Source organism: Rattus rattus, chromosome 10, assembly GCF_011064425.1.
Source record: "Rattus rattus isolate New Zealand chromosome 10, Rrattus_CSIRO_v1, whole genome shotgun sequence".
Classification (NCBI taxonomy): Eukaryota; Metazoa; Chordata; class Mammalia; order Rodentia; family Muridae; genus Rattus; species Rattus rattus.
The window spans coordinates 78,794,301-78,817,669 of NC_046163.1; the positions used below are offsets into that span (position 1 = coordinate 78,794,301).

Sequence of the window (23,369 nt, forward strand, 5' to 3'; positions counted from 1 at the left end):
TCCCCTTCCGTATGGGTGTTCCCCTCCCCACCCTCCCCCCATTGCCGCCCTCCCCCCAACAGTCTAGTTCACTGGGGGTTCAGTCTTAGCAGGACCCAGGGCTTCCCCTTCCACTGGTGCTCTTACTAGGATATTCATTGCTACCTATGAGGTCAGAGTCCAGGGTCAGTCCATGTATAGTCTTTAGTAGTGGCTTAGTCACTTGAAGCTCTGGTTGCTTGGCATTGTTGTACATATGGGGTCTCGAGCCCCTTCAAGCTCTTCCAGTTCTTTCTCTGATTCCTTAAACGGGGGTCCTATTCTCAGTTCAGTGGTTTGCTGCTGGCATTCGCCTCTGTATTTGCTGTATTCTGGCTGTGTCTCTCAGGAGCGATTTACATCCGGCTCCTGTCGTTCTGCACTTCTTTTCTTCATCCATCTTGTCTAATTGGGTGGCTGTATATGTATGGGCCACATGTGGGGCAGGCTCTGAATGGGTGTTCCTTCAGTCTCTGTTTTAATCTTTGCCTCTCTCTTCCCTGCCAAGGGTATTCATGTTCCCCTTTTAAAGAAGGAGTGAAGCATTCACATTTTGATCATCTGTCTTGAGTTTCATTTGTTCTAGGCATCTAGGGTAATTCAAGCATTTGGGCTAATAGCCACTTATCAATGAGTGCATACCATGTATGTCTTTCTGTGATTGTGTTAGCTCACTCAGGATGATATTTTCCAGTTCCAACCATTTGCCTACGAATTTCATAAAGTCGTTGTTTTTGACAGCTGAGTAATATTCCATTGTGTAGATGTACCACATTTTCTGTATCCATTCCTCTGTTGAAGGGCATCTGGGTTCTTTCCAGCTTCTGGCTATTATAAATAAGGCTGCAATGAACATAGTGGAGCACGTGTCTTTTTTATATGTTGGGGCATCTTTTGGGTATATGTCCAAGAGAGGTATAGCTGGGTCCTCAGGAAGTTCAATGTCCAATTTTCTGAGGATCCTCCAGACTGATTTCCAGAATGGTTGTACAAGTCAGCAATCCCACCAACAATGGAGGAGTGTTTCTCTTTCTCCACATCCTCGCCAGCATTTGCTGTCACCTGAGTTTTTGATCTTAGCCATTCTCACTGGTGTGAGGTGAAATCTCAGGGTTGTTTTGATTTGCATTTCCCTTATGACTAATGATGTTGAACATTTCTTTAGGTGTTTCTCAGCCATTCGGCATTCCTCAGCTGTGAATTCTTTGTTTAGTTCTGAACCCCATTTTTTAATAGGGTTATTTGTCTCCCTGTGATCTAACTTCTTGAGTTCTTTGTATATTTTGGATATAAGCCCTCTATCTGTTGTAGGATTGGTAAAGATATTTTCCCAATCTGTTTGTTGCCGTTTTGTTCTAACCACAGTGTCCTTTGCCTTATAGAAGCTTTGCAGTTTTATGAGATCCCATTTGTCGATTCTTGATCTTAGAGCATAAGCCATTGGTGTTATGTTTAGGAAATTTTTTCAGGTGCCCATGGGTGCCAGATGCTTCTCTAGTTTTTCTTCTATTAGTTTGAGTGTGTCTGGTTTGATGTAGAGGTCCTTGATCCACTTGGACTTAAGCTTTGTACAGGGTGATAAGCATGGATCGATCTGCATTCTTCTACATGTTGTCTGTCTCTGTTTTAATCTTTGCCTCTCTATTCCCTGCCAAGGGTATTCTTGTTCCCCTTTTAAAGAATGAGTGAAGCATTCACATTTTGATCATCCGTCTTGAGTTTCATGTGTTTTATGCATCTAGGGTAATTCAAGCATTTGTGCTAATAGCCACTTATAAATGAATGCATACCATGTGTGTTTTTCTGTGATTGGGTTAGCTCACTCAGGATGATATTTTCCAGTTCCAACCATTTGCCTACGAATTTCATAAAGGCATTGTTTTTGATAGCTGATTAATATTCCATTGTGTAGATGTACCACATTTTCTTTATCAATTCCTCTGTTGAAGGACATCTTGTTTTTTTCCAGCTTCTGGGTATTATAAATAAGGCTTCTATGAACATAGTGGAGCACGTGTCTTTTTTATATGTTGGGGCATCTTTTGGGTATATACCCAAGAGAGGTATAGCTGGATCCTCAGGCAGTTCAATGTCCAATTTTCTGAGGAACCTCCAGACTGATTTCCAGAATGGTTGTATCAGTCTGCAATCCCACCAACAATGGAGGAGTGTTCCTCTATCTCCACATCCTCGCCAGCATTTGCTGTCACCTGAGTTTTGATCTCACACCATTCTCACTGGTGTGAGGTGAAATCTCAGGGTTGTTTTGATTTGCATTTCCCTGATGACTAAAGATGTTGAACATTTCTTTAGGTGTTTCTCAGCCATTTGGCATTCCTCAGGTGTGAATTCTTTGTTTACCTCTGAATTCCACTTTTTAATAGGGTTATTTGTCTCCCTGCGGTCTAACTTCTTTAGTTCTTTGTATATTTTGGACATAAGACCTCTATCTGTTCTAGGATTGATAAAGATCTTTTCCCAATCTGTTGGTTGCCGTTTTGTCCTAACCACAATGTCTTTTGCCTTACAGAAGCTCTGCAGTTTAATGAGATCCCATTTGTCAATTCTTGATCGTAGAGTATTAGCCATTGGTGTTTTGTTCAGGAAATTTTCTCCAGTGCCCATGTGTTCGATATGCTGCCCTAGTATTTCTTCTATTAGTTTGAATGAATGTGGTTTGAATGTGGAGGTCCTTGATCCACTTGGACTTAAGCTTTGTACAAGGTGATAAGCATGGATCGATCTACATTCTTCAACATGTTGACCTCCAGTTGAACCAGCACCATTTCCTGAAAATGCTATCTTTTTTCCATTGCATGGTTTTGGCTCCTTTGTCAAAAATCAAGTGACCATAGGTGTGTGGGTTCATTTCTGGGTATTCAATTCTGTTCCATTGGTCTATCTGTCTGTCTCTGTACCAATACCATGCAGTTTTTATCACTATTGCTCTGTAATACTGCTTGAATTCAGGGATTGTGATTCCCCCTGAAGTCCTTTTATTGTTGAGGACAGTTTTAGCTATCCTGGGTTTTTTTGTTATTCCAGATGAATTTGCAAATTTTTCTGTCTAACTCTTTGAAGAATTGGTTTGGTATTTTGATGGGGGATTGCATTGAATCTGTAGATCACTTTTGATAAAATCGCCATTTTTACTATATTACTCCTTAAAATCCATGAGCATGGGAGATCTTTCCATCTTCTGAAGTTTTCTTCAATTTCTTTCCTTCGAGTCTTGAAGTTCTTATTGTACATTTCTTTTACTTGCTTGGTTAATGTCACACCGAGGTACTTTATATTATTCGGGTCCATTATGAAGGTTGCCGTTTCCCTAGTTTCTTTCTCGGCTTGTTTCTCTTTTGTGTAGAGGAAGGCTACTCATTTATTTAAGTTAATTATATACCCAGCCACTTTGCTGAAGTTTTTTTTATCAGCCTTAGTAGTTCTCTGTGGAACTTTTGGGATCACTTAAATATACTATCATATCATCTGCAAATAGTGATATTTTCACTTTTTCTTTCCCGATCTGTATTTCCTTGATATTCTTTTTGTTGTCTGATTGCTCTGGCTACAACTTCTAGAACTATATTGAATATGTAGGGAGAGAGTGGGCAGCCTTGTCTAGTCCCTGATTTTAGTGGGATGGCTTCAAGTTTCTCTCCATTTAGTTTAATGTTAGCAACTGGTTTGCTGTATATGGCTTTTACTATGTTTAGGTATGGGCCTTGTATTCCTATTCTTTCCAGGACTTTTATCATGAAGGGGTGTTGAATTTTGTCAAATGCTTTCTCAGCATCTAATGAAATGATCATGTGGTTTTGTTCTTTCAGTTTGTTTATATAATGGATCACGTTGATGGTTTTCCGTATATTAAACCATCCCTGCATGCCTGGGATGAAGCCTACTTGATCACGGTGGATGATTGTTTTGATTTGGTTTGCCAGAATTTTCTTGAGTATTTTTGCGTCGATATTCATAAGGGCAATTGGTCTTAAGTACTCTTTCTTTGTTGGGTCTTTGTGTGGTTTATGTGTAAGAGTAATTGTGGTTTCATAGAAGGAATTCGGTAGTGCTCCATCTGTTTCAATTTTGTGGAATAGTTTGGATAATATTAGTATGAGGTCTTCTATGAAGGTCTGATAGAATTCTGCACTAAACCCGTCTGGACCTGGGCTCTTTTTGCTTGGGAGACCTTTAATGACTGCTTCTATTTCCTTAGGAGTTATGGGGTTGTTTAACTGGTTTAACTATCCTGATTTAGCTTTGGTACCTGGTATCTGTCTACGAAATTGTCCTTTTCCTGCAGATATTCAATTTTTTTTTGAATATAGAACTTTATAGTAAGATCTGATGATTTTTTGAATTTCCTCTGATTCTGTAGTTATATCTACGTTTTCATTTCTGGTTTTGTTAATTTGGACACACTCTCTGTGTCCTCACGTTAGTCTGGCTAAAGGTTTATTTATCCTGTTGATTTTCTCAAAGAACCAACTTTTGGTTCTGTTGATTCTTTCTATGGTCCTTTTTGTTTCTACTTGGTTGATTTCAGCTCTGAGTTTGATTATTTCCTGCCTTCTACTCCTCCTGGGTGTATTTTCTTCTTTTTGTTCTAGAGCTTTTAGGTGTGCTGTCAAGCTGCTGACATATGCTTTCTCCTGTTTCTTTCTGCAGGCACTCAGTCCTATGAGTTTTCCTCTTAGCACAGCTTTCATTGTGTCCCATAAATTTGGGTATGTTGCACCTTCATTTTCATTAAATTCTAAAAAGTCTTAATTTCTTTCTTTATTTCTTCCTCGACCAGGTTATCGTTGAGTAGAGCATTGTTCAACTTCCACGTATATGTTGGTTTTCTTCCCTTATTGTTATTGAAGACCAGCTTTAGGCCATGGTGGTCTGATAGAACGCATGGGATTATTTCTATCTTTCTGTACCTGTTGAGCCCCATATTTTGACCAATTCTGTGGTCAATTTTGGAGAAAGTACCATGAGGAGCTGAGAATAAGTTATATCCTTTTGCTTTAGGATAGAATGTTCTATAAATATCTGTTAAGTCCATTTGGTTCATGACTTCTCTTAGTCTGTCTACTTATCTGTTTAATTTCTGTTTCCATGATCTATCCATTGATGAGAGTGGGGTGTTGAAATCTCCTACTATTATTGTGTGAAGTATAGTGTGGTCTTTGAGCTTTAGTAAGGTTTCTTTTACGTATGTAGTTGCCCTTGAATTTGGGGCATAGATATTTAGGATTGAGAGCTCATCTTGGTGGATTTTTCCTTTGATGAATATGAAGTGTCCTTCCTTATCTTTTTTATAACTTTTAATTGAACATTATTATTTGATAATAAATACATTATTTTATTTGATATAAGAATGGTTACTCCAGCTTGCTTCTTCCAACCATTTGCTTGGAATGTTGTTTTCCAACCTTTCACTCTGAGGTAGGGTCTGTCTTTGTCTCTGAGGTGCATTACAGTATTCAGCAGAATGCAGTATCCTCGTTGTGTATCCAGTTTTTTAATCTATGTCTTGTTATTGGGGAGTTGAGACCATTGATGCTGAGAGATATTAAGGAATAGTGTTTATTGCTTCCTGTTACATTCATATTTGGATGTGAGTCTATGTTTCTTTGCTTTTCTTCTCCTTGTTTTGTTGCCAAGACGATTAGCTTCTTGCTTCTTCTAGGGTATAGCTTGCCTCCTTATGTTGGTCTTTACCCTTTATTATCCTTTGTAGTTCTGGATTTGTAGAAAGATATTGTGTAAATTTGGTTTTATCCAGGAATATCTTGGTTCCTCCATCTATGTTAATTGAGAGTTTTGCAGGATTCAGTAACCTGGGCTGGCATTTGTGTTCTCTTAGGGTCTGTATGACATCAGTCCAGGATCTTCTGGCTTTCATCGTCTCTGTCGAAAAGTCTGGTGTGATTCTGATAGGTCTGCCTTTATATGTTACTTGACCTTTTTCCCTTACTGCTTTTAATATTCTTTCTTTATTTTGTGCGTTTGGTGTTTTGACTGTGATGGGAGTAGTTTCTTTTCTTGTCCAATCTATTTGGAGTTTTGTAGGCTTCTTGTATTCTTATGGGCATCTCTTTCTTTAGGTTAGGGCAGTTTTCTTCTATGATTTTGTTGAAGATATTTACTGGTCCTTTGAACTGGCAGTTTTAACTCCCTTCTATACCTATAATCCTTACGTTTGATCTTCTCATTGAGTTCTGGATTTCCTGTATGTTTTGGACCAGTAGCTTTTCCCGCTTTACATTGTCTTTGACAGTTGAGTCATTGATTTCTATGGAATCTTCTGCTCCTGAGATTCTCTCTTCTATCTCTTGTATTCTGTTGGTGAAGCTTGTATCTACGGCTCCTTGTCTCTTCTTTTGGTTTTCTATATCCCGGGTTGTTTCCCTGTGTTCTTTCTTGGTTTTATTTCCATTTTTAATTCCTTCAACTGTTTGATTGTGTTTTCCTGGAACTCTTTCAGGGATTTTTGTGATTCCTCTCTTTAGGCTCCTACTTGTTTATTTATGTTTTCCTGGGTTTCTCTAAGGGAGTTCTTCACATCTTTCTTGAAGTCCTCCAGTATCATGATCAGATATGATTTTGAAACTAGGTCTTGCTTTTCTGGTGTGTTTGGATATTCAGTGTTTGCTTTGGTGGTAGAATTGGGCTCTGATGATGCCACATAGTCTTGGCTTCTGTTGCTTGGGTTACTGCATTTGCCTCTCGCCATCAGATTATCTCTGGTGTTACTTTGTTCTGCTATTTCTGACAGTGGCTAGACAGTCCTATAAGCCTGTGTGTCAGGGGTTTGTAGACCTGTTTTCCTGTTTTCTTTCAGCCAGTTTTGGGAACAGAGTGTTCTGCTTTCGGGCTTGTAGTTTTTCCTATTTACAGGTCTTCAGCTGTGCCTGTGGGCCTGTGTCCTGAGTTCCCTAGGCAGGTCGCTTGGAGTTGGAATGTTTGTCTTACCTGTGGTCCCGAGTCTCATGTTTGCTCGTGGGGTGTTTCTTATGACTCTCTGTGGGGGCAGGAACCAGGAAGATGTGCTCCGCCCCTTCCGGGAGCTTCAGTGCACCAGGGTTCCAGATGGCCTTTGGTGTTTTCCTCTGGTGTCTGAGATGTGTGTGCAGAGAGCAGTCTCTACTGGTTTCCCAGGCGTGTCTGCCTCTCTGAATGTTTAGCGCTCCCTCCCACGGGATTTGGGTGCAGAGAACTGTTTATCTGGTCAGTCCCTTTAGGTTCCGGCGGTGTCTCAGATGCAGGAGACCTACTGCTGCTGTGCCCTTATCTAAGGGAACCCAGAGGCCGTTTACAGTTTCCTCTTGGGCCAGGGATGTGGGCAGAGGTGGGCAATGTTGGTGGTCTCTTCTGCTCTGCAGTCTCAGGAGTGCCCACCTGTCCAGGTGTTGAGGTCTCTCTCCCATGGGGTTTGGGAGCAGGGAGCTGCTGCGGGCAGGGATCCGTGGGTTTGGGAATCCCGCTAAAAACCCGCATTTATTTATTCTTTAGCAAGCCTGTCAGTGGACACCTTAGAATTTATAGAAAGCTATAAAATAATGGCAAGGATATTTTTCAGTTTTAGTAGTGAGTCGGGCTCTTTATATATGTACATGTATGCATATATATATATATATGTTCATTATATTTTATATTATATATGTTATGCTATGTGTTAATTATATATGTATATGTATATGTATATGTATATGTATATGTATATGTATAAGTATATGTATAAGTATATGTATATGTATATGTATATGTATATGTATATGTATATGTATATGTATATGTATATGTATATGTATATGTATATGTATAAGTATATGTATATGTATATGTATATGTATATGTATATGTATATGTATATGTATATGTATATGTATATGTATATGTATATGTATATGTATAAAATAGACTTGAGGAAAAGCCATGTCCTTTGATCACGGGCATCAGGAGCCCATACTTCCTGAACAGAACTTAGCTTCCACTGAAAAATGCATCCTTTGAAGAGTTCTGTATATGTATATATATATATATATATATATATATATATATATATATATATTCATGCTGCATCCTCCATCCTGCCTACTACACACTACATACTACACACTATGTAGTACATGATACATACTACATGTTGCATACTACATACTATATGATACATACTATATAATATATAATATTTTGTGTGTGTGTGTGTGTGTGTGTGTGTGTGTGTGTGTGTGTGTGTTCTACCTTCTTTTCTCTCCAAAGCAACTTGCATACATGTGCTCATTTCTACATTTAGGCACATATATGTAAGCATAATTGAAAATAGCATGATTTATTTTATACTATCTTAGAAATATTAAAAAGGAAATGCAGTCTCGGCTTAAATTACATTTGAATCTCAGAGAAACAACATGAAACAACAATAGAGCTGTTCAGGAACTAAACAGTTGCTACTTATAATTGTCATGACTACCCTGTTGAGTGACAATTGATATGGTCCTAATTTTTTCCTAAATTTAGTATCCTTGTTGGTATTATAATGCCATAGTATGTTATCAGGTTCTCATGGTATATTCCAATGCAGACATTTAAAAATAAGTTCTATTGTCGTTGACTTCATAAGCAGAGAGCCTTCATACATCCATCTGTGTTGAATACTAAGACAAATGTATGCATGATTAAAATAACCATGTTGCTCAGAGGGAATGTGTAGGAGACTATGTGCAGCCTTGATAATGGAATAGTATACTAGAGTGTGGAAAATAATGCTGAAATGTTTAGGTTCTTTGATTCCAGAAAAATAATGAGATCAGGAAGATATCAAATTTGATAAAAATTAGAGACTGTGTGTAAAGAAGAGAAAAGGACTCTCAAGAAGAGAAATGGCCAGAGATGGTGGGAAAGATTAGAAGCTGTGAAACTGTTGAGGCAGGAGGGTGGAAAGCATCTAGTGGTTATTTACATAGCACTGACCTTTTCTCCATTAGAGGTTTGGAATTTTCTCATTTTAATTCTTCCAGGTGAAGAGGAGGCTCCAAACCTCAGTCACTAGCAATTTGCATATGTTAATCAGATGTTTCTGGTATCCAGTCCTACATTTCAGACTTAGCTTGGGTGAAAAATGAGCTAGTTCTTGCCTCTGTCTCCCAACTACATTTGTCACTTCTGGTATTATGGTTGCAGTAGTAGATAACTACTGTGCCAGTACCTGCTTCTATGACATGAAGGGCCAGTAATAGTTCATTGAAATTGGAGCAGATCAATTTACTTGCATTTAGTATGAAAGGCAATTTCTAAGTGTCTTAATGGCAATTGTAAATAGCCATCTGCAAAAAGGAATGGTTAATTCAGATGTGGTTCAACTAGTTAGACTAAACAGAAAAACCTAATGATAAATTAGCCTATTTATTTAAAGGAACATAACACAAAGTATATGTTAATAGCTATAAGTTGGTCAAAAATTTATCTTAGTGCATAGGAAAGAACAAAATCAAATGTAGAGTATGACTTTAAAAAGATAGTTAGGATGAAGAAACATGAACAATGTTTAATCAGAACAAAGCTCTAATGAGAAAAACAAAATAAGAAAGCTGCAAGATGAATTAGTAAGTAACAGTTGTGGCTCTGTAAGTTTGATGTTGCAAGATGTGAACAACAAACACATAAACAAACAAACAGACAAACCAAAAATCCCCACATAACTGAATTAATAAGAGTGGGAAGACTGGTTAATTCTGTCTAGAAATATAAAAGATTTCATCTGCAGCAAATTCCCTCTTGCATTCATATATTCACCTGTTAATTTGAATTGTAAACCAATCCTAGTTCTTCATTTCTTCTACCACTTTTTCATCCTGAGAAATGGTTTGAAACAGATTAGGTGTGTTGGTGTGAATGATAAATGTCCCCTATTGTTTCACATATTTGAACATGTTGTCCCCCAGCTCACAGTGATGTTGGGAAGGCTACAGTACCTTTAAGAGGTAGAGACTTGTTGTTGATAGGACTGGGAGCCTCATTTCACTTCCAGTTTGCCTTTTTGTGATTTATGATCTCTTAGCTTCCTATTCCAAGTAGTTGGAGCCATGCTTCTACCAAATATTATAGACACCCTGTCTGAAAACATAACTTGAAATGAACTCCACCATGATTAGTTTTAATAATGGTGTTTTATTTATCCTAATATGTCAGACCCTCCTGGGTCCCCTGCAAAGTTTGACCTCTACTGAGCCCTGCTGATTCATGTAGAAGCCTTTTGTTCCTAACAAAGGAAAGCACTGCCCCAATAGCGACATACCCAACATACCCATGTGTACACTAGGTGATGGTACATTCTTTCCTGTCTTTTGTTCTCTGTCTTTGTTCCTGGGACTTAGGCTTGTTTTCCGGGATTTCTCCCCAGTAAATTTGGGGCACTCATTTGCTCATTTGTTCCTGAAGCCTTAAGCCGGATTTTTCCACTATGCTTTCTAGAATTTTATACTGGGTTAAGTTGGAATATATATTTGGTGAATAAAGCTACAGATTTGGCATTCTCTCCTAAAACGAATGACCCCCATATATGTGCTTTTTAATCCCGCAGGCTTATGCCAGGTTCTCGGTGCTGTGTCGGTGTGGGCATCGACACTAATACAAAAAAGTAACTAAGATATGATATTCACAAAGAACATAAATGATATACAGAGATAGATAATGAATAGACATATGGGTAAGTGTGTAGATTAACGATGAGAGAAACAACTATTAGTAGATTTATGGATGATTAATGACCAGTCATCTTTATTCTTTTTTCTTTTTCTTTTTTTATTAACTTGAGTATTTCTTATTTACATTTCGAATTTTACCCCCTTTCCCGGTTTATGAGCAAACATCCCCCCTAACCCCTCCTCCTACCCCTCTATATGGGTGTTCCCCTTTCCATACTCCCCCCATTACCGCCCTCCCCCCAACAATTACGTTCACTCGGGGTTCAGTCTTGGCAGGACCAAGGGCTTCCCATTCCACTGGTGCTCTTACTAGGCCATTCATTGCTACCTTTGAGGTTGGAGCCCAGGGTCAGTCCATGTATCGTCTTTGGGTACTGACTTAGTCCCTGGAAGCTCTGGTTGGTTGGCATTGTTGTTCATATGGGGTCTAAAACCCCTTCAAGCTCTTTCAGTACTTTCTCTGAGTCCTTCAATGGGGGTCCCGTTCTCAGTTCAGTGGTTTGCTGCTGGCATTCGCCTATGTATTTGCTGTATTCTTGCTGTGTCTCTCAGTAGAGATCTATATCCGGTTCCTGTCGGCCTGCACTTCTTTGCTTCATCCATCTTGTCTAATTGGGTGGTTGTATATGTATGGGCCACATATGGGACAGGTCCTGAATGGGTGTTCTTTCTGGCTCTGTTTTAATCTTTGGCTCTCTATTCCCTGCCAAGTGTATTCTTGTTCCCCTTGTAAAGAAGGAGTGAAGCATTCGCATTTTGATCATCTGTCTTGAGTTTCATGTGTTCGGTGCATCTGGGGCAATTCAAGCATTTGGGCTAATAGCCACTTATCAATGAGTGCATACCATGTGTGCTCTTCTGTGACTGGGTTAGCTCACTCAGGATGATATTTGCCAGATCCATCCATTTGCATATGAATTTCATAAAGTCATTGTTTTTGATAGCTGAGTAATATTCCATTGTGTAGATGTACCACATTTTCTGTATCCATTCCTCTGTTGAAGGGCATCTGGGTTCTTTCCAACTTCAGGCTCTTATAAATGAGGCTGCTATGAACATAGTGGAGCACGTGTCTTTTTTATATGTTGGGGAAACTTTTGGGTATATGTCTAAGAGAGGTATAGCTGGGTACTCAGGTAGGTCAATGTCCAATTTTCTGAGGAACCTCCAGACTGATTTCCAGAATGGTTGTACCAGTCTGCAATCCCACCAACAATGGAGGAGTGTTCTTTTCTCCACATCCTCGCCAGCATTTGCTGTCACCTGAGTTTTTGATCTTAGCCATTCTCACTGGTGTGAGGTGAAATTCAGGTTGTTTTGATTTGCATTTCCTTTATGACTAAAGATGTTGAACATTTCTTTTAGGTGTTTCCAGCCATTCGACATTGCTCAGCTGTGAATTCTTTGTTTAGCTCTGAATTCCATTTTTTAATAGGGATTTGACTCCCTGTGGTCTAACTTCTTGAGTTCTTTGTATATTTTGGATATAAGGCCTCTATCTGTTGTAGGATTGGTAAAGATCTTTTCCCAACCTGTTGGTTGTCATTTTGTCCTAACCATAGTGTTCTTTGTTTTACAGAAGCTTTGCAGTTTTATGAGATTCCATTTGTCAATTCTTGATCTTAGAGCATAAGCCATTGGTGTTTTGTTCAGGAAATTTTCTCCAGTGCCCATGTGTTCGAGTTGCTTCCCGGATTTTTCTTCTATTAGTTTGAGTGTATCTGGTTTGATGTGGAGGTCCTTGATCCACTTGGACTTAAGATTTGGACAGGGTAATAAGCATGGATCGATCTGCATTCTTCAACATGTTGACCTCCAGTTGAACCAGCACCATGCTATCTTTTTTCCATTGGATGGTTTTGGCTCCTTTGTCAAAAATCAAGTGCCCATAGGTGTGTGGATTCATTTCTGGGTCTTCAGTTCTGTTCCATTGGTCTATCTGTCTGTCTCTGTACCAATACCATGCAGTTTTTATCACTATTGCTCTGTAATATTGCTTGAGTTCAAAGATAGTCATTTTCTCTGAAGTCGTTTTATTGTTGAGGATAATTTTAGCTATCCTGGATTTTTTATTATTCCACATGAATATGTAAGTTGTTCTGTCTAACTCCTTGAAGAAATGGATTGGTATTTTGATGGGGATTGCATTGAATCTGTAAATCGCTTTTGGTAAAATGTCCATTTTTACTATACTAATCCTGCCAATCGATGAACATGGGAGATCATTCCATCTTCTGAGATCTTCTTCAATTTCTTTCTTCAGAGGCTTGAAGTTCTGATTGTAGAGATCTTTTACTTGCTTGATTAAAGTCACTCCGAGGTACTTTATATTATTTGGGACGATTATGAAGGGTGTCCTTTTCCTAATTTTTTTGTCGGCTTGTTTCTCTTTTGTGTAGAGGAAGGCTACTGATTTATTTGAGTTAATTTTATACCCAGCCACTTTGCTGAAGTTGTTTATCAGCTTTAGTAGTTCTCTGGTGGAACTTTTGAGATCACCTAAATATATTATCATATCATCTGCAAATAGTGATATTTTGACTTCTTCTTTTCCAATCTGTATCCCCTTGATCTCATTTTATTGTCTGATTGCTCTGGTTACAACTTCAAGAACTATATTGAATAACTAGGGAGAGACTGGGCAGCCTTGTCTAGTCCCTGATTTTAGTGGGATGGCTTCAAGTTTCTTCCCATTTAGTTTAATGTTAGCAACTGGTTTGGTGTATATGGCTTTTACTATGTTTAGATATGGGCCTTGAATTCCTATTCTTTCCAGGACTTTTATCATGAAGGGGTGTTGAATTTTGTCAAATGCTTTCTCAGCATCTAATGAAATGATCATGTGGTTTGTTCTTTCAGTTTGTTTATATAATGGATCACGTTGATGGTTTTCCGTATATTAAACCATCCCTGCATGCCTGGGATGAAGCCTACTTGATCATGGTGGATGGTTGTTTTGATGTGCTCTTGGATTCGATTTGCCAGAATTTTATTGAGTATTTTTCTGTCGATATTCATAAAGGAAATTGATCTGAAGTTCTCTTTCTTTGTTGGGTCTTTGTGTGGTTTAGGTATAAGAGTAATTGTGGCTTCATAGAAGGAATTCAGTAGTGCTCCATCTGTTTCAATTTAGTGAAATGGTTTGGATAGTATTGGTATGAGGTCTTCTATGAAGGTCTGATAGAATTCTGCACTAAACCCATCTGGACCTGGGTTTTTTTGGTTGGGAGATCTGTAATGACTGCTTCTATTTCCTTAGGAGTTATGGAGTTGTTTAAATGGTTTATCTGTTCCTGATTTAGCTTCGGTACCTGGTATCTGTCTAGGATATTGTCTATTTCCTTCAGATTTTCCAGTTTTGTTGAATATAGGTTTTTGTAGTAGGATCAGATGATTTTTTGAATTTCCTCTGTTTCTGTAGTTATGTCTCCCTTTTCATTTCTGATTTTGTTAACTTGGACATACTCTCTGTGTCCTCTCGTTAGTCTGCCTAAGGGTTTATCTATCTTGTTGATTTTCTCAAGAACCAACTTTTGGTTCTGTTGATTCTTTCTATGGTCCTTTTTGTTTCTACTTGGTTGATTTCAGCTCTGAGTTTGATTATTTCCTGCCTTCTACTCCTCCTGGGTGTATTTGCTTCTTTTTGTTCTAGATCTTTTAGGTGTGCTGTCAAGCTGGTGACATATGCTCTTTCCTGTTTCTTTCTGCAGGCACTCAGAGCTATGAGTTTTCCTCTTAGCACAGCTTTCATTGTGTCCCATAAGTTTGGGTATGTTGTACCTTCATTTTCATTAAATTCTAAGACGTCTTTAATTTTTTTCTTTATTTCTTCCTTGACCAATTTATCATTGAGCAGAGCATTGTTCAGCTTCCATGTATATGTTTGCGTTCTTCCCCTATTGTTATCGAAGTCCAGGTTTAGGCCGTGGTGGTCTAATAGGATACATGGGATTATTTTTATCTTTCTATATCTGTTGAGGCTTGTTTTTTGACCAAATATATGGTCAATTTTGGAGAAAATACCATTAGGTGGTGAGAAGAATGTACATCCTTTTGCTTTAGGATAGAATGTTCTATAAATATCTGTTAAGTCCATTTGATTCATGACTTCTCTTAGTCTGTCTATGTCTCTGTTTAATTTCTGTTTCCATGACTTGTCCATTTATGAGAGTGGGGTGTTGAAATCTCCTACTATTATTGTGTGAGGACCAATGTGTGCTTTGAGCTTTAATAAGGTTTACTTTACGTATGTAGGTGCCCTTGTATTTGGACCATAGATATTTAGGATTGAGAGTTCATTTTGGTGGATTTTTCCTTTGATGAATATAAAGTGTCTTTCCTTATCTTTTTTTGATCACTTTTAGCTGAACATTGATTTTCTTCGATATCAGAATGGCTACTCCAGCTTGCTTCTTCTGACCATTTGCTTGGAAAGTTGTTTTCCAGCCTTTTACTCTGAGGTAGTGTCTTTTTTTGTCTCTGAGGTGTGTTTTCTGTAGGCAACGGAATGCAGGGACTTCCTTGCATATCTAGTTTGTTAATCTATGTTTTGTTATTTGGGAGTTGAGACCATTGATGTTGAGAGATATTAAGGAATAGTGTTTATTGCTTCCTGTTACATTCATATTTGGATGTGAGTCTATGTTTGTTTGCTATTCTTCTCCTTGTTTTGTTGCCAAGTCGTTTTGTTTCTTGCTTTTTCTAGGGTGTAGCTTGCCTCCTTATGTTGGGCTTTACCATTTATTATCCTTTGTAGTGCTGGATTTGTAGAAAGATATTGTGTAAATTTGGTTTTGTCATGGAATATCTTGGTCTCTCCATCTATGTAAATTGAGTGTTTTCCAGGATACAGTAACCTAGGCTGGCATTTGTGTTCTCTTAGGGTCTGTATGACATCTGTCCAGAATCTTCTGGCTTTCATAGTCTCTGTCAAAAAGTCTGGTGTGATTCTGATAGGTCTGCCTTTATTTGTTTCTTGACCTTTTTCCCTTACTGCTTTTAATATTCTTTCTTTATTTTGTGCATTTGGTGTTTTGACTATTATGTGACGGGAGGAGTTTCTTTTCTTGTCCAATCTATTTGGAGTTCTGTAGGCTTCTTGTATGCTTATGGGCATCTCTTTCTTTATGTTAGGGAAGTTTTCTTCTATGATTTTGTTGAAGATATTTACTGGTCCTTTGAGTTGTGTATCTCTTCTATACCTATTATCCTTAGGTTTAATCTTCTCATTGTGTCCTGGATTTCCTGTATCTTTTGAACCAGTACCTTTTTCTGTATTACATTATTTTTGACAGTTGTGCCGATGATTTCTATGGAATCTTCTGCTCCTGAGATTCTCTCTTCTATCTCTTATACTCTGTTGGTAATGCTTGCTTCTACAGCTCCTTGTCTCTTCCTTTGATTTTCTATATCTAGAGTTGTTTCCCTGTGTTCTTTCTTGATTGCTTCTATTACCATTTTTAATTCCTTCAGTTGTTTGATTGTGCTTTCCTGGAATTCTTTCAGGGATTTTTGTGAATCCTCTCTATAGGCTCCTACTTATTTATTTATGTTTTCTTGCGTCTCTCTAAGGGAATTCTTCATGTCTTTCTTGAAGTCCTCCAGCATCATGATCAAATATGATTTTGAAACCAGATCTTGCTTTTCTGGTGTGTTTGGATATTCAGTGTTTGCTTTGGTCAGAGAATTGAGCTCCGATGATGCCATGTAGTCTTGGTTTCTGTTGCTTGGTTTCCTGTGCTTGCCCTCACCATCAGATTATCTCTGGTGTTACTTTGTTCTGCTATTTCTGATAGTGACTAGACTGTCCTATAAGCCTGTGTGACAGGAGTGTTGTAGACTTGTTTTCCTGTTTTTTTTCAGCCAGTTATGGGAACAGATTGCTCTGCTTTCGGACGTGTAGTTTTTCCTGTCTACAGGTCTTCAGCTGTTCCTGTGGGCCTGAAGAGTTCCTGTTTGTTCCTGTGAGTCATAAATGTGGGCCGAGTGTAGTCTTTTCTGGCTTCCCAGGCTTGTCTGCCTCTCTGAATGTTTAGCTCTCCCTCCCATGGGATTTGGCTGCGGAGAGCTGTTAATCCAGTCCTTTTAGTTTCTGAAGGTGTCTCGGGTGCAGGGGATCTGCAGCTCCAGTGGACCTATCTACTGTTTCCCAGAGGCCATATACAGTTTCCTCTTGGGCCAGGGATGTGGGCAGGGGTGGGCAGTGTTGGTGGTCTCTTCTGATCTGCAGTCTCAGGAGTTCCCACCTGTCCAGGCGGTGAGCTCTCTCTCCCATGGGGTTTGGGAGCAGTGAGCTGCCGGCAGGGCTCTGAGAAGACAGTCATCCTTATTCTTAAAGACCAAAGGCTCTTGAGAGTTATATTTTCTTTAATAGGAATGCTGGGCCACTAGTAATTTGTATATACCCTGTTAAGTGTCTAATGGTAATCAGGTGTTCTTTTTTTTTTTTTTTGTTCTTTTTTTTTTGAGCTGGGGACCGAACCCAGGGCCTTGCGCCCTAGGTAAGCGCTCTACCCGCTGAGCTAAATCCCAGCCCCAGGTGTTCTTTTTGAAAATATTATTTTTCAAGTCTAGAATCTTCCAGCTATATTTCAGAGCTGCATGTCTCTATGTTTGCTAATATTTCATTTGTGGGTCATTTTTATATTAGTTTATAAGTAGAATTACAAGTGTGGTTTTATTTAAATAATAGACCTTTGAAATTTTTATTTTCATTTCTATCCTTCATACATTTTGCTTATTTTTGTTTTGTTTTTAAATAACAAGAATTTGTAAATACATCTGAAAAACATCAAGAAATTTCTGGTCATTGAAGGTGCTTAAATTATATTTTTTGTACCACAAATTTCTTAGGATTTATTTGTACTGTAAGTTTTTAAAAGTATTTCATATTTTCAGTAAAATGACTGAAAATTTATAAATCTTTTACAAGATGCTTAGCTTTAACATTAATAAGGTTTCTCACATAATGTATCATCCATGTTTGAATGTACCTGGCTATCATAAGACTGTATAAAGGAATTACCCAGGTCTTTGCCTCTAAGGTCCCAATTTTAAAGCACTGTTGGTATTCTTTCTAAGCTCTACCCCCCCCCATTTCTATCTGGGAACACCCAGGTATGCTCCAGCCCACACTGCCTGGCAACAGCCAGATGTAGCTGATATTATAAAAGGGCTGCTTGCCCTCTCTTACCCTCTCTTCTCTCTTATTCTTTGTTCCTCGATGCTCTTTCTCCTACCCTCCACGTGTCCATCACCAGCCAACTTTCCCCTCTTCTACTCTTAAACCTCTCCACCTGAAACCATGGTGGCTGGGTGTTTTCTGTCCTGGCCAGGGCAGAGATTAAAAACCTAACATTGGTGTGGAAACTTGGGATTAAACCAGGAACCCTTACATTGGTGCTCTGATTCAGATGCCCCAAGTGAGGATTTTGATCTCCCTGTGCCCTCATGCTCAGGTGCTCCCAACACCCTGCTGCGGACCGCAGGGCAGAGGATAAGCATTACCCAGTGCATTCCTCTGCTGCCTGAGGCGGCCGCCAACCCCCCCCCCCCCTTTACCTCCGTGGGCCTGAGGCACAGAGCCTTGGTGGATCCGACTGAGAGATCCACTTGGTGGATGCTCCCTCTGCATCGTCACATTGCCCTCAGTCCACCCTTGGACCAGGGTGCAGTTGCGGTTGCTCAACATTGGCTGTGCATTTGTGGTGCCTCTGGAGGGGAAGAATGGAGATTTACACTGCTACTATGCACGTGACCAGAGATTACCACAGCATGTCCTGCTTTTGGGCCCTGACATTATATTGGCTACTGCTTCCACGTGCATCACAGGGATTCAGTTGCTCCTGATGCCACACCATCTACACCATCTGACCACCACCTCTTGCTGGCTGCTGTGGGACTCAGGACTTCTACCACTGCAGCAGGCCTCCTCATCTCCATGATGCCCTGCTTACAGCTGCCTGCCAAGGAGAGCACCCTCTTCAAGCAGGTGCTGTTGAGCAGTACCAACTCAACCTCTGTGTGTTTTCTTTACCTCAGAACTTGTCTTTCTATGGTGTACACATGGTTTCACGGGAGTGTTCTTGAATTTGGAGCGACCTGTGCTGTCTCTGGGGATGAATCTTTTTATTGACTCTCATTCTAGGACTTTTTCCCTTGGGTGAGGCTCTCTCTCTCTCTCTCTCTCTCTCTCTCTCTCTCTCTCTCTCTCTCTTCTCTCTACACGTTGATGTCAGTTTGGGCCTGGATAGACTGTTCTCTAGCTCAGGAGCACTGGCTCTAAATCTAGCCGCAGCACTGGTTGGGGCAATTAATCTCTCAACTACTGGTCTACAAGTCTTTATCGCCTGTCCTCATTTCCTGGGATGTTTTGGTCTAATTTACACAAAGCACACGTGCTATTCATAAAACCCTCATACATTTGAGCTCATTCTGTGTGCACCAGTGTCCCAGCTTCACAGGCCTGCACCCAAGCCTCTTCCTTGCTCTGTTGACTCATGTTGTTATCTCTTTTGTAAACTTAAAAGCTATAGGAAACCCACTAAGACCTAATCTCTCATGGAACAAATAGACTCCACCCAGATAAATACCTTCTGCCTGAAGTTCTCACTTATTACCTCTTTCAAAGGGTGAGATTCCTCTGGGTTTCAAATGTACATACACATAAGGAAATGATCCATCCAGCAGGTCCAGTGATTCAGGATCCCGAAGAGGCACTACATGAGGGTCAAGGGGGGGAGAAAAGAAGGAGACCAACAGGTTCTGTTGTCAAGGTCTCATTTATTGAGAGGAATGTACAGCATTTAAACCTCTGAAGCAGGAATTGAAGAAGGAACTGAAGCTTAGGGTGGGAGAGTACTGAGAAGTGCCCAAGGATATAAGGTGAATCACTAAACTGCAAGATATCCTCCTTAAACAAAGAGGCAACAGTCTTCCGGGGACATATTCTTTGAAAAGGTCGAGCCCTTTTCAGGAATCTGCTCAGGGCAGGCCACTAGTTTTGCTCAGGCTGAAACATCTTGTGATTCTTACCTGAATCTTCCTGGGAGAGGCTTTTGTCCAACAATCTCACAATCTTACAGCAGCTATCTTAGGGGTGAGCATCTGTGGCCATACAGCCCAGAGTCACTTAGCCACCTTGAGCTATAGAGTCACAAATCAGCCAGGCCCAAATCCAATAGGGCTCCCTACATCTCCCTTGTTTTTCTTTTATAAAAGACCATTAGATGGAAGTAGTGGTCTGAGGGAGATCAGACATGCCTCACAGAGTGCCCAGCTCGGCCATGGCGATCCACTCTTGCAGTTAGGACTGCACCCCAATGGCTAGGAATGAACTTGTGCTGTAACACACCGTTCTGGGCTATATGTGTGTGTTTTTGGGTGGAGAAACTGGGCAGAGGAGCATTTGATCAGCCCGTATGTTTAAACGGGGTGCAGCCACCTCTGTCTTAGGATCGACCTCTCAAACCCTAGCCTTACCCGCCATAAGATTATCCTGTCGCCCTCAAGGCTCTGTGTCTCAGATTGGTCAAGGGTCAGAGGAAGTTGCCCGTCACTGAGTATGGCTACTACGTGTCATCTTCTCATTCATCTTACTTGAGCCCAGGGGTGTAAGGGTAGGGGCCAAACGGCATTAATTTATCAGATTGTGGAAATTAAGCCTCTCCCGATATGTTGTGGCCACCTCATCTTGTTCATCGTCTCTCTGGTCCTCTTCAGTTGTCCTGGTCTCCACGTGATGATAATGTACTGAAACAGTATTTCTAGGCAAACCAGAATCTATTTGTGATTTAATAAAGTGTGAAAGTCGCTCAAAGGCCCAAGGATCGAAGGAAATCAACAGAAGCAGGCCCACATGGGGTCCTAAAATCAAAGGCAACAGGGTAGAGAGCCATGGAGATGTAGAAAACCAGTTTTTATACCAGGACTCTTGTTGCTCTCATTCCCGTTTTCGTTTTTCCATACTTTCTTTTACCCTTTTTAGGCTATCTTCTACCAATCCAGTCTTGTCTATGTAGAAGCAACATTCTTCTTTGAGGGCTGCACAGAGTCCCCCTTGTTGTAGGAAAATTAAGTCTAGGCCTCTTCTATTTTGTAAGACTACTTTAGAAAACGAGGCAACTGAGTCTTTTAAGTTAACCATTCCAACTCTTAATTCAGCAATATCCTTATCTATGGCTTGGCTAAGCTGGTTATATTAATGATGGGAAGTAACAAGGGAAGCGATGCCAGTGCCTGCACCCACGGCCCCTATTTCTAGGAGAACTGTGAGAGTGATGGCAATTACTGGTTCTCTTTTTACTTTGTAAGCCATCTCTGAGCACATTTTCCAGAATTTAAGAAAAGTCTCTGGTTCATGTATGCTGAGTCTGGGAAATAATTGAACCAGCACACAGTAATCTTTAGTCTATAAAAATTGAGATGTTATAACATATGTGGTTAGACCAGTGGAAAATGCTAGATAAGTATACTAGGGGGCTTGTAAATATGTTTTTTGGTTGTCAACAATTATAGTATTATTGCATATTTCTAATAATTGTTGAGGGGGGGCATGTTCTTCCCGAGGACGCAGCTTCCTACCCCTGAGACTTCTGTGATAGTGAGTTCTATGGTGTTCCAAGAGAGAACACCAGTGTCATTAGTATATGTGAATTTGCCAAAAGTGGCTATACCCACAGAGAAAGGAGGTTTAGCTGAAAAACACATCCAGCATTCCTCATAAATAGAGGTATTTGTCTCCTGTTCATGATATACCAGGGCAAGAGCTGAAGCGTTAAGAACACATAAAATCAGGTTCGTGGGGTACATAGGCCCAACAGGTATGGTGGGCTGGAAAAGGGTAGTTGGTGGACTAGAGGTGTTAAAGGGGGGCTGAGTCACCACCCCGGGTGGCGAGGAACCCTGGCTATGCAATTGAGGGTTAGGCCCAATGGAGGCCTTATGTAAGTTCCGGGTGGTTTTAAATAATCTAATTTTGAAGATTACTCCGGGGTCTCTATTGGCAACATACATCCGGAGACCCCACTCAAACCCCTTATGCCAGTTTTCTGGGGTGCTCTCTTTCCCAGCGTCAGTAAAGGTTATTGTAAAAGGGTTGCACCAGCCCTTGGAAGGCTCAGTTTTCAGGCATTCCTGGGTTAGGGTACTGTTTCTATTGGAGTTGTGCCACCCCTTTTTTACTGTGATATATTCCCAAGAGGACGTGGGTTTCCAGTATGCATCTCCTGTGGTTTCACACCCCCAGGAGACAAAATAGAATTGATCCCTGTATCCACACTTATAGTTTAGGGAATGATCTCTATGGGATCTGAGGCAGATGTGAAAGTCAGTTTCCCTAATGTTGGTGCGTCGATGGACAGTGTCACAACCGACATATCTTTCATTAAAACTAGACCCATGAGGGTCTTTATCTAGGGGTATTTGTCTGTGAAGCCCCAGTAAGAATTTCCTCCTGAAGCTAGTTTACAAAAATATTGAGTTAATTGTGGCCAGATGGGGTTAGGGCCAGTGCGGGAGGTGGTAAAGGTGGTATCTCCGGCCTCATTAATAATTACCCAGGTGTAATTCCAAATCTGATAGAGGCTTGACGTTCTGGAAGTCAGCACAGTTAGAAAGAGGAGTTTCAGTAGAATCCAGTAGAGCTTCATTGCTCTGAAAAAGAAAACATGCATTTTGTTCAGGCGCCACCCTGGAATTTGTTATAAGGCTTTATCAATCTTGGAATTTGTTTGGAATTTATTGTAAAGCTTTATTAATCTTTCAGGGAGCCATCTGGCTCTCCCCTCTTTAGAATTATAAATACAGGCAGACCCTTTTCCCCAGACTATCACAGGGTCAGGGCCCTGCCACTGTCCAGTTAGGGGGTCCTTCCAGAGTACGTGAGCATAATCCCTCTTGGTTGAGGGGTGCCATAAGCGATTGGCTGCTGATCACCCTTGATTATCCAAGGTTAAGAAATATAAAACAAAAAGGGCATGGGACAATAAGAATTTTGCGCTGCCTTTAAGAGAATAAAGAGTTTCTTGTGCAGTAAGCTTTAACAGTGTATTTTTAAGGGGTTGATGGGCTCGTTCCACAATCCCTTGTCCCTGAGGGTTATAAGGCATGTCTTTAATATGTTTAATTCCAAGCTGGGAACAAAAGTCTTTAAAATTAGAACTAGTATATCCAGGTCCAATATCTGTTTTAACAATCTTAGTTGAGGTACAACTGTGAAGCAAGCCAGAACATGACTTATAGCATATTTGGTGGCCTCCCCTGTCTGCGGGGATGTATAGATAAAGCTGCTAAGGGTATCAATGGTGACATGAATATATTTAATTTACCAAAGGAAAGAAGATGGGTGACATCCATTTGCCAGAGTTCTCCAGGAACCAGCCCATGGGGGTTGACCTGTAGGTGGGGGTCAGGCAGTAGGGTCACGCAGCCTTTGCAATTACAGACTATTTTGTGAGCCTGTTCACCGGTGGTCTTATATTTAATCCTAAGGGTTTGTGCATTAAGGTTATGTAAGTCATGTGCTTTTTGGACAAGAGTAAGGGGCCTAGAGAAGGTCCCCTTGGCCAAGGCCATAAGCTGGGTGAGGTGATCAACGGCATCATTACCATCGACCAAGAGGCCTGACAATCCCGTATGTGCTCTGATGTGTCC

At 40.2% G+C, this 23,369-nt stretch overlaps 1 protein-coding gene across 1 annotated transcript in view; it reads right to left on the reverse strand.

Moving 5' to 3' along the window:
* The window catches only part of LOC116910946 (complement component receptor 1-like protein), a 44,548-nt gene extending 25,889 nt beyond the window's left edge, over nucleotides 1-18,659 (reverse strand). Inside the window, exons 1-2 of the mRNA XM_032914683.1 lie at nucleotides 18,547-18,659; nucleotides 18,279-18,430 (exon numbers count right to left, since the gene is read on the reverse strand). Of these exons, the coding sequence (XP_032770574.1) occupies nucleotides 18,279-18,430; nucleotides 18,547-18,659 (265 nt within the window). The remainder of the gene's footprint in view (nucleotides 1-18,278; nucleotides 18,431-18,546) is intronic.
* Nucleotides 18,660-23,369: the final 4,710 nt, after the last annotated feature.